Below are 11408 nucleotides of genomic sequence, written 5' to 3' on the forward strand. Positions count from 1 at the left end.
ACAATCACCATCCATCAGAAAAGTAATTGATAGGAATATTAAATCTGCTTTTTTTTATATTCATTTGCAGAATGTCCCTAGAATGGCCACTATTTATTCCCCATACCTTTTACCTTGACTTGAGACCCTTCATCCTTCACTGATTGCTGTTGACTGTTTACTCTTTTCCATAGATACGCCCTGGCCTGTTGAGTTCCTCCAGCACTTTGTGTGTGTTTTGCTTGGATTTTCAGTGTCTGCAGACTTTCTCGTGTTAGCACCTCCTGCCAGATGGTTGGGAGGGTCAGAAAGATTGTGGGACGGATGGGAGGAATCCTTGACAATGCTAAGGGCCCTGTGTACAACTAGAACTATACTCCTGAGTAATTCAGTAGCTGGAAATGCTTTGAAACACTCTGCAAGTGAAAAGCCCTGCATAAATGAAAGCTTTACTTTTCACTTTAGTTGGTAATACTCAATAATGCATCACCAGGATTCTGAAAAGAAGTACTTAAAATCCAAGACTATTCTTGATTCTGCGTTCAGAGATGGTCGGATTTATATAGAACAGCGTTAAGCCAGGTTTGTGAGCTATGGGCAGCTGTAAGGTAATTCTTTCTGGAATTACACCTCACCATAGAGAATTAGCCTTTTAATCTCCACAGCTCAGACAAAGAGCATTTGTATGTAATGGCCAACTCGTCCTTGCTCATCTTTTCAAAATGAAGTTCTCGGGCTCCAACTGTCTTATTAAAGTACAAAGTAAAAAGTGCATTTATTATCGAAGTATACAACCTTGAGATTTGTCTTCTTGCAGGTGACCACAAAACAAGAAACCCAAAAAAACCCATTTTTTAAAAAACTTATGGACACCCACTGTGCAGAGAGAGGAAAACAAAGGAAATCATGCAAGCAAACAGCATTTAGAACATGAAGCCTGGAGCAGGCCCACAGCCTCAGACTCACTTCAGCACATAGCAGAGTAAACGTTGCCGAGCCCGCAGACGCCAAGGGGATGTTTCACATCACAGTTGGGGCAGCACCGCAGTGTAACGATCGGTGTAATGTTTCACAGCACCAGAAACCCGGGTTCAATTCCCGCCACTGTCCGTAAGTTTGTAAATTCTCCCCATGACCATGTGGGTTTGCTCTGGGTGCTCGAGTTTACTCCCACATTCCAAAGATGTATGGGTTAGTAGGTTAATTGGTCCTTTGGGTATAATTAGATGACGTGGACTCATTAGGCCAGAAGGGCTTGTTATAAAATAAATAAATTATACAGAGAGTTTCATAGCAGTCATAGAGTCCATTCTCACGTACGGATGCGAGACATGGACACTCACAAAGACGATGCAGAAGTCTCTAGATGGTTGCTATACACGAATGCTCCGGATGGCTCTTGACGTGTGTTGGCAACAGCACATGACGAACGTTGAGCTCTGTAACAACCTACCGATGCTTTCCACTAAAATCGAGGCGAGAAGACTGCAACTAGCGGGGCACTGTCTATGCCACCCCGAGCTACCTGCCAGCCTGGTCATCATATGGGAGCCCAAGCACGGGAGGATGAACCCTGGGCGCCCTCCCAAGACTATAGTCAACACGCTCCTAGAAGACAGCGGCGCGGCTAATGTAGATGAACTGAACACACTGATGAGGGAGAGGGAGAAGTGGGGAGTCCATCATTGTGCCCGACGCCGGCCCCCTAGGCCTGAGTCGACATAGTAGTAGTTTATTAAGCAAGATAATTCATAGGGTGGCAAGGTGGAGATACGTCTCTATCAAAGGAGGCGAAAGACCACTCCTTCCCTCTGCTAGCCTAAAGATCACCCTTGAGCAAGGTGTAGCACCTGCTTAGCCCCCTGATCGGGGTCACATGAAGCCATGGGAGCAGGAGGTGAATGGTCGTATGAGCGGCCGGTGCATATCACGAGTCCTGGTTATGTGACCACTGATGCCAGGCAGACAATCTCTGGAGAGTGTTGATAACGGCTGGGGGGGGTGGGGTGGCGGTGTGCTCACCCGTCTTGTAAAGACACTGCCTACTTCTGCAGAAAAATTTACCAAGAACAATCATGATCCGTTGTTTGGTCAATTTAAACGCCGGCCCAGATAAGACACAAACACGAAGAAACCTGCAGATGCTGGAATTTCAAACAACACACATAAAAGTTGCTGGTGAACGCAGCAGGCCAGGCAGCATCTCTAGGAAGAGGTACAGTCGACGTTTCGGGCCGAGACCCTTCGTCAGGACTAACTGAAAGAAGAGATAGTAAGAGATTTGAAAGTGGGAGGGGGAGCGGGAGATCCAAAATGATAGGAGAAGACAGGAGGGGGAGGGATGGAGCCAAGAGCTGGACAGTTGATTGGCAAAAGGGATATGAGAGGATCATGGGACAGGAGGCTCAGGGAGAAAGAAAAGGGGGAGGGGGGGGAAAACCCAGAGGATGGGCAAGGGGTATAGTCAGAGGGACAGAGGGAGAAAAAGGAGAGAAAGAAAAAGAATGTGTGTATATGAATAAATAACGGATGGGGTACGAGGGGGAGGTGGGACATTAGCAGAAGTTTGAGAAGTCAATGTTCATGCCATCAGGTTGGAGGCTACCCAGACGGAATATAAGGTGTTGTTCCTCCAATAGATAAGCCAGGTTGTTGGGATCTGAGGCGAGAGCTGATTTCACTTGCTCTCCACAAGAGTCACTTGTCTCCGTGGTGCTGAGGCTATGAAGACTGCCCCGGCTGCTGTGCTCCATGCCTGCTGATATGATGAACTGATAAGCGAGGCTTAGGGCCCACTCTGTGGTTCGGACCTGAGGACTTAACTTGCTTCACAATGTTGTTGCTGGCTTCAGTTGTTTGCATGATTTGTGTTTTTTTCCCCCTTTCTGTGCGTGTTGGGTGTTGGTCTTTCATTTTTTACTAAATGGGCTCTTTCAGGTTTCTTGCTTTGCGGCTGCCTGTGAGAAAGCAAATTTCAGTCTTTATAATTTACACATTCTTTGATAATAAATGTATGCTGAAGCATGGAAAGACTGTGATCACCCACCTCATACAACGCAGCACACCGCAAACCAACAAATTCTTGGAATCTTAAATTCAAGGTTATGTTGGATGACAAGATAATGTGTCACTGAGCAATGGACCAACAGGTCTTGGTGCAAGTTGTCAGACAGGTATCTCAAGAATTTTAGATCAGATAAAGTTCACAAGAATGCATGGTGGAAGCTGGCCAAGAAACCAGTGGAGAAGTTGAGGGAAGCATGATGCCTTATTTACACACACACACAGCGAAGAATTATCTATAGGGAATTCAAAGTAGGCATTCTGGCCAACACAAGTACAGTTTTGAGATGCACACAAGCATCCCTTTACCATTCTTAATCACACCCTATCAGGGGTTCCCAATCTTTTTAATGCTGTGGACCCTTACCATTAAGCGAAGGGTCCATGGACTCCAGGTTGCAAACACACACACAGGACTCATGAAGGGTCTCAGCCTGAAACCTTGACTCTTTATCCCTCTCCACTGAAGCTGCCTGACCTGCTGAGTACCAGTATTTTGCATGTGTTACTCTGGATTTCCAGCATCTGCAGAATCTCGCGTTTCGCCTGTCCTTGTTTCCTTCCTGCTTTTACTTTTCTTCCTTCACCACAAATGGTTACACATCTTAGCGACACGGTGGAAAGTTTTCTTTTCGCAGTTAGAGGTCATGAGGTTTTGCAGACTGGATATTGAACTTTTTGCTGTTGGACTTCGCCCACATTCCACTGAGATACAACACTGGGCGGCCCGGGAGGTCGTTCCTGCCTGTGGCCATCGAACGTGCCGCTCCTCCCGTGGAGGGTCAGACACCCCGAGCCAATAGACTGGTCCTGGACTTATTTTCCATCTGGCATAGTCTGCATATTGTTGTTTGATTGTTTGTGGTTTTTGTATTGCTATATTTACGCTCTATTCTTGGTTGGTGCGGCTGCAACAAAACCAAATTTCCCTCGGGATTAATAAAGTATATCTATCTATGAGTATAATCAAAAAGGAAGCTAAATAGACATTGTCACTCAAGCAGTGGCAAAACAGGCGTGGCTGAGGCGACACACATCAAAGTTGCTGGCATGGCGGAGGCGATTCTCTTTCAGAGAAGCCTGAACAAAGAGATGGAAACATTATCAGAATTACATCAGGAAAGATGGGAGGGTTGAGTGGGACGTGAACACAAGGACAGACTGATCGGGCAAATGTGAACCATACCCTATAAAATCATTCATTGGGCGAGGAGATCTGACTTTTTTGCTTTGCTAGCTTTAGTGGTAATCTCACCATGCGATTGGGCCATCGTCTAACTGCTCAGATAATTCCCTTTAATTACTTTGGATCTGCACGTTCTTGGGCAACTTCAGTCTTAGGTATAACTAGACCTAGATATCGATCGAGCGTAAAGTGGGTGGCCATTCGGCCCATCGCCTCCCCCCTCCCCCCGTACTTAACCTCGAACCGTTGTCCAAACGAGTCCCATTTACAGTGCTCTAGAGAACGTATTTATTTAGTTATTAAACACCGTACACGCCTGGGTCTCTAACGCTCTGTGTTTGTATTTACTGAGCACCGGCTGTGACACGCCGCCACGCCGAGAACAGTGCACCTACCTGTCGCCTGTCAATCACATTCGCCATCTGCCAATCACAATGGTCTTCTTCCCGATCACAATCGTTGTCTGCCAATCACGTTCGCCGTCTGGCAAACGTCATGGTCTACGGCCGAGCCCGATAGCCGTCTGCCAATCATAATATCCGTGCCGCAATCAATCAATCCGCGAAAACAGCCGACCTGCTTTTCACTTCGCCAAAATACTAATTATCGTCAAAAATAAACATGCGAGGCATTCCAACGATACTTACTGTAGTGAAGACGATAAAGTATGTAAGTTTGAAGTGGGAACTGGCGACCAAAAGCGGTTTGTTGGTGGGATTAACTCTGATGACGTCAGGCGGTGGGATCGGTGGTAGAGTGATGCGGTCGTCTATATAAGGTGGGGCGCGGAACTTCCTCCTCATTTCGTCGGCTGTTTTCTGAGGAGAGGGGGTGAGATTTGGCGGGTCCGCCTCTAATTCAGCATGGCGGCTCAATAAAGCGGTACAGCGGCAACTCGCAACAGTGCGCAGCACTGGGCACAAGTGCAGACTTTAAAAATGGCGTAAGTTTACTTTAAAAAGAAAAACGCTTTACTCCCCTCGCGAACCCGAGCGCGGGAGAATAGAAAATGGCGGCTGCCGCCGCCCCGCCGGCGGGGACGGTTCCGCTTCGCTTTGAGGCTGGTTAATACGCGTGGGGGGGGGGGGGATAAAAATACTCCGGGAAAATGGTGCGAGTGGTGATTATTGGCAAAAGAAAGGAAGGGACTCCGTAATAGGGAGTTTCTACCCGACCTTCTCGTGAATTAGGAAAATGGATCCCTGCTGGGGTGGGGTCTCCGCGGCCTGATTGGTGGGTCGGGGGGAGAGTCTGGGGCCCGTCCGAGACCGAGGAATGTACGTTCTCTTCGGCCGGATGACTGGCGGGATAAGATGGCGCGCCGGCCGGGTGAAACGTGGCAGCTCTCTTCCCGCCCCCCCCCTCCCTCCGGCTCTGGGCGGTGCCCGTCCGATCTCCACCGCCCCCTCCCTCTCTCCCTGCGCTCACACCTCCGGGACAGCGTTAACCACCGTCGTCCACCTTCTCTGCCAGCAATTCATGTGTGAATTTACCGGCTGTTCGTGTCTGTTTTCCGCCCCACCCTCCGCCTGTTTAGTTCGCCGTTCAGCTGCAATGCTGAGACGGGATTTGGTCTTTAATCTCATTTCCACTTCAAGTATTTGTAGATTGCTAATTACACTCGTATTTATATATATTTAACCCAATTTGGATTGGGGGGGGAGAGAACGGCTTCGTTTTTTAAGTATAACATTCCAATAGCATATGGAATTTCCACATTGTTTTCTGAACGATGCATTCATTGAGCAATACTTCTCTTTCTTAGGTTCCACAATGGGCTTCTCAGCTTTGCTGTAGTCGGCAGCATAGAAAGACTCGACCTGCAGACCCAGTTTTCTCTTGAAGAGTATTTCAAAGTACAGAAAGATGTCAGTTTGGTTAGATTCTCCGTTCTCGTCCCTGCAGGACTGCATGTCCTGCCTCGATTCGCCGTTTCTGATGGCTGACGGGGACCCGTGTCTCCTAGATGTAGACTTGGAGGCCGGGCCGGTGAAGTCTTGCCTCACACCTCACCAGTTTGGTGGCAATGAGGGAAGTGAATTGTCCTCCCCGTGTCCATATCTTGACCCTTTGGACACAAATAATGTGGGTAAGTTAATGAGTTCCTTCATTGGAATTTGTTGTTACTTGTCCATTTTTTAGTTGGAGCAAATGGGGATTGCAATGTCATAAGTATTGAAGTCCATAAAGAGTGTTAGTGCAGAACTATTGTATTTTATGGTGCCTTACTGAATCTTCGTTTCAATATTGTGAAGTCCTTGATCTTGTCTAGACTAAACTTGGTTAACTGCTGGTATGATTTTTTTTTGAAGATAATTTAACCTGTTTGTTGTTTATCCCTTTCAGAGGATGCGTTCACCGGCTTGGACTGGATGGCAAAGAAGGTGGATCTCTTTGACACTGGTTGTCCAGATCTGCTGGCTGCTTTGGACAGTTCTTGTAACCTTTTGGAAGAACTGCCTTTTGAACCCTTGCCAGCCAAACAGGTAGCAGATCTTGGCCTGAGCCTGGATCTTGAGTCATTCCCAAATTCACCCCAAGGATTAGATCAGCTGTCTCCTGGTACCCCTGCAGTTGTCCCAGAATCCATTATCTTTGACTCATTCCACTTAGAAAAGGTAATTAACTCAGATGTTGAAAAGCCAGACATGATTTTGACTCAGTCATCACCGCTGCAGGATTCTTGCACAGAAACAGATGAAGGGCCATCATTAGATTCTGACAGTGGTCTTGGTTCTAGTCCTCACTCCCCTGTTGAGTCTTTAGATAGAAGTGTGTCAGAGAGATCTTCCGAAGACCAGTCCTTGCTCAACAACTTCAGCCCTGCAAGGTCAAAACCATATGATCGCCCTAGTGTGGAAACTGTAGGGTGTTCACCCAAATTAAAAGGCAATTGTCTGGAGCCGAAGAGTATGGAGAAAAAATTGAAGAAGATGGAGCAGAACAAGAGTGCTGCAACGCGATACAGACAAAAGAAGAGGGCAGAACAAGGTGCTATAGTTGCAGAGTGTAGCCTTCTGGAGGAGAAAAATAAAACTTTAAAGGAAAAAGCTGATTCATTGACTAAAGAAATCCAATATTTAAAGGGTTTGATAGAAGAGGTTAGGAAAGCTAAAAGTAAAAAGCTTGTAACATAGCACTATGCTTTAGTTTTGTACATACATGTAGTGTTGGCTAAATATTGTAATTTTATAATAAAATTTGGAACAAGTTTGCTTTGTAATTTGTCTTGATTTTGTGTCTAGCAATCTAACCTGGCAGAAGTGTGATACAATCCTGGTAAGAGTGTCCGTCCAGCACTGCTGGTTGATACTGGAGCTGTGGCTGCAGCTCTCCGTGCTCTTCTGCCTGACCATGTCAATTAATTCTGGCAGCCCTGCAGTTGTAAATATTCAGCAAAGCAGGTAGCAGCTACAAGCAGCCAGCAAATAAGAGTTGGAAAATGTATTGATGTTCTGACCACTACTGAAGGCTCCAAAGGAGCTGTTGAATGTTTCTTTAACCCTGGGTTAGCCATAAAATTATTGCTGGCTTTTGAGATGCTTTCTGGCAGGTGGTAATCTAGCTCTCACCAACTATAGTTATATGGCTGACTGCTTGTTGAGGATGAACCCAAGCACCATCTGGGATAGAGCCTCTGCAGAAATGTATAAGGCATTGAAGCAATTTAATCTTCAATTTTCAGTGGAGATCTGATCTATTGAGCACAGCATCTGAATAGCTTGCTGTGCAGAGATTTGAGATGTAAGTGGAATATATAAAAGCCTGTATTGGAGTCAACAACACTGGTAGCTGAAGGCATTAACAGTGCTGTCAGGGGAGACAGGAATGCAGAAGCTTGTGAAGGTGGAATGATGAGATTTCACTTTAATTTTGTTTCATGTATGATTCATCCATGTTTGTCCAAGCCATTTGCATTGAGTCCATAAGTTACACGAGTCTGACTAGCTGGGAAGTAATTGCATTCAGGCAATAGAGAACTTGCTGAAGATGTTTGGAGGTGGTTAGCCTGTAATGTATATCTTTGTGTACTATTCAGGTACCCTTGGAAGGGGGAGCCTGCTTTGCCATCAGGTCCACATAGAAACCACTTAGATCCTTGAATAATGGAGATTTTAAGTTCCATTGCAGAAATTATTGGGTAAATGGTGTGGCAATCTTGGATTGCACTGTTTCAAATGAGATGTTGAACTAAGACTTGTGTTGTCTGAAGGATCCCTTGGCAATATTCTGAGGACTTGAGTTTCACTTCCTAGTTGTTATTTGTCACCAAAGCTAGAAAAGTGTAAAATGAAATGTCTCTAATCTGTGGCTCACACTGGTGACTGCCTTCATTCTTAAACTGTCATGTGAACTGTTGGAATGCTGGAAGAACTAGCAGGTTGTACAGCATTGGTGGGTGGAAACTACATCAGGACTAATGCTGCAATGTGGCTGGGATTTAGTAGTTAGGTTCAGTGAAAATTTGTGGGGTTTAAGGATGGATGAGGGAGAGTTCCCAGGGGCAGTAAATGAAGAGTTATGGCCAGGAGTGGGTGCTCAATGCGGGTCAGCATCCCTAGTTTGGCGAGGCCTGTGTTGGTGGCCACTTGTGAGCAGTTTCTACAGTCTCTCAGTGACCACGTGGGTTTCCTCCCTCCTTTGAAAGATGCACACTTTAGAGTTTGTAAGTTATGGGGCATGCTATGTTGACATTGGGAGAGTGGCAACACTTGCTGTCTGCCCCCAGCACAATTTGATCTGATGCAATAAACGACACACTTCACTGAATGTTTTGATATACATGTGCAAAGCTCAACTCACACTTGGAATTGGAAAAACTTGCCTCGGGTAACCCCAGACCTAACCCTGGGTCACTCATCTTAATTCTTCAACATGGCTCAACACCACTCCTGTGGTGTCCAAGATGCCTTTGCTTTCACGATGCCACATAAATGTAAGTTACTATTTATTGTACTGCAGAGTCAAAAATATTTTAAGCAGAATTGTGTCTGGAGAGGGGGGAAGGAGGTAATGAAGTGACGAAGTCTATAAAAGGCAAGAACAGTTGCTTAAAAGGGTTATGTTCTCCATTTGCATCTGCAGTAGATGTACAGAAATGAGAAACTGCTGTTGCTCAGTAGACCACAAATACTTAGGAAAAAAAGTTCTGCACCCTTACACCAAGGCCACACAATCCTCAACCGTTTGAGGCAGTTGGGATATAGCTGCTGAGATCTGAACAGATGCAGTGACAGCTCAGCTGATATCCTGCTCTTGGCCACTTCCCAAAATCTTTGGCAAAGCAATACTAGCAATCATACTCCTCTGAGCCAAATAATGTCCCCTGTGGTTTATAGGAGGGTCAGAATGCTGAGAGCAACTTCTTTTTACAGTGGTGGCTGAGCAAGTCAGTTGTAGTTCTGAGAGAGCACCCTCCTTTGTGAATCATGATCCACAGTCTGAGACTCTAGCTCAAAAATCCAGACGCCAGGAGCATTGTAGGAATATCAATTTCCACTGAGGTGAGATCCTCATCAAACTGTCAGAGGGAACTAAGGGACCCTGCAATGTTATATTGCATGATTGAGGACCTATTCTCCCTACAATAGCATCACAACTTCCCTTCTTTGAAGTTAATCATCTTACATTATTGCTCTAACTACACTTCAGCAAGCTGCATTTTCCCTGCAGATGTCTGGCAGATTCTGAAGTTGCCGTGGGATTTGAATGAAGGTGTCTCTCCTGTTGGGTGGGAAACAATGCAAATTCAGATGAGTTCAGAGAGCAGGGTTGTGATAGCTGTATCTGCAGCTCCAATCTCCTGATTGCAGAGAGTTAGAAAGGGGCACATTCACAACAATCAAACCTTACATGGTGTTTGGATAAGGATTTTTTCACAATACCCTTTACCCCCTTCTCAGATAATTTCTGCATCACTGGCATTCTATAGAGGTGAAATAAAATAAGTCAGTGCTTTTTTTTTGTAGGGGAATGGGATGACCTTGAATCACTACTGGGACTGAATCTGGGTGCCTGTTATTCAAGGGAGACTATCAAAAGATTTATTGAATCCAGACAAATTTGGAGAAGGAGAAATAAATTTTAAGAATTTTTAACAGCTGTTAAAGTCTGGTGTCTTTTTAAAAACTTACCCTTTACTTCGGTTGGACAGTGCCACGTGTTTTTGTAAATGTCATGGTATTGTGTAACTTTCCAGTCGCTTAGCCAGGAATGCTTCAAAATTTATTCTCTCAGAGGGTGATTAATTCAGTGGAATTTCTGCCACCCGGGTGGTGGGACCACATTATTAGATATATGTCAGGATTTAGATAAATATTTCAAAGTTTGGGGAATTTGTATAGGCTGGTTGAGGCCAGTGTAGATCAGCCATGATCATATTGAATGGCAGGACAGGTTTGAGGGCCCAAGTAGTCTACTCTTGCTCTTATTCTTACGTTCTTGTGTGACACAGACGGGGAAATCCAGAGGGACAATGAATCAAATACTGTTTGTTCTGGGAATTTTCTATTACGCTTTTGGAATGTTTGTGATAAGTTCATTTCTTAGTAGGAGGGCCCAGTTCTGGTGAAGACGCTGCTTATTCTGCAGAAAAAAGCTCTCCCTACCAGCATGGTTCAAGAATCTGTACTCTAGGACAAACTCCATAAGATCATAGGGTCAGGAGTAAGAGATCTGAGTGGGATTTTTCTCACTCAGGGAATGGCGAGTACCTCCTGGAAAATGCTGGAAAGATGCTTACTGATTTTTCACCTGGAACCTACCAGCCTTCTCCTTCCCACCCTCTTTATAGGGCCTCTGCCCCTTCCCTCTTCAGTCCTGACGAAGGGTTCCGGTCCGAAACATTGACTGATCGTTTCCACGGATACTGCCCAACCTGCTGAGTTCCTCCAGCGTGTTGTGAGTGTTGCTTTGACCCCAGCATCTGTGGAGAATTTTGTGTCTAGATGATCACTTGAATGGATATATGGCTAAGGACCAAGTGCAGGAAGGTGGGGTTAATATCGATGGGCCAAATGGCCTGTTTCCCAATTATTCTATGACAAATTATACAAAGAAGCAGGATTAGGAGGAGTAGATGATCTAACCCATTGTCTATTCTGCCATTCAATGGGATTATGGCTATACGCCATTCCACAAGTCCATTTTCCTGTCCTCTTCCCCATTACTCCTGATTCCC

At 45.5% G+C, this 11408-nt stretch overlaps 1 protein-coding gene across 1 annotated transcript; it reads left to right on the forward strand.

Annotated features, from left to right (window-relative positions):
- Positions 1 to 5023: 5023 nt before the first annotated feature.
- On the forward strand, positions 5024 to 7439 carry LOC140204778 (cyclic AMP-dependent transcription factor ATF-4-like). Its single transcript, XM_072271561.1, has 3 exons — positions 5024 to 5171; positions 5994 to 6317; positions 6575 to 7439. Exons 2-3 carry the CDS (start codon positions 6095 to 6097, stop codon positions 7363 to 7365), a joined length of 1014 nt encoding a protein of 337 aa, XP_072127662.1. The 5' UTR covers positions 5024 to 5171; positions 5994 to 6094; the 3' UTR covers positions 7366 to 7439.
- Positions 7440 to 11408: the final 3969 nt, after the last annotated feature.

Source organism: Mobula birostris, chromosome 11 (assembly GCF_030028105.1).
Source record: "Mobula birostris isolate sMobBir1 chromosome 11, sMobBir1.hap1, whole genome shotgun sequence".
In the NCBI taxonomy this organism is placed as follows: Eukaryota; Metazoa; Chordata; class Chondrichthyes; order Myliobatiformes; family Myliobatidae; genus Mobula; species Mobula birostris.

Bases quoted from the DNA above. Each gene is read 5' to 3' on its own strand.
- LOC140204778 (XM_072271561.1), top strand. From the start codon at position 6,095: ATGTCAGTTTGGTTAGATTCTCCGTTCTCGTCCCTGCAGGACTGCATG. The intron at 6,318-6,574 runs GTAAGTTAATGA...TATCCCTTTCAG, and splicing joins TTTGGACACAAATAATGTGG to AGGATGCGTTCACCGGCTTG.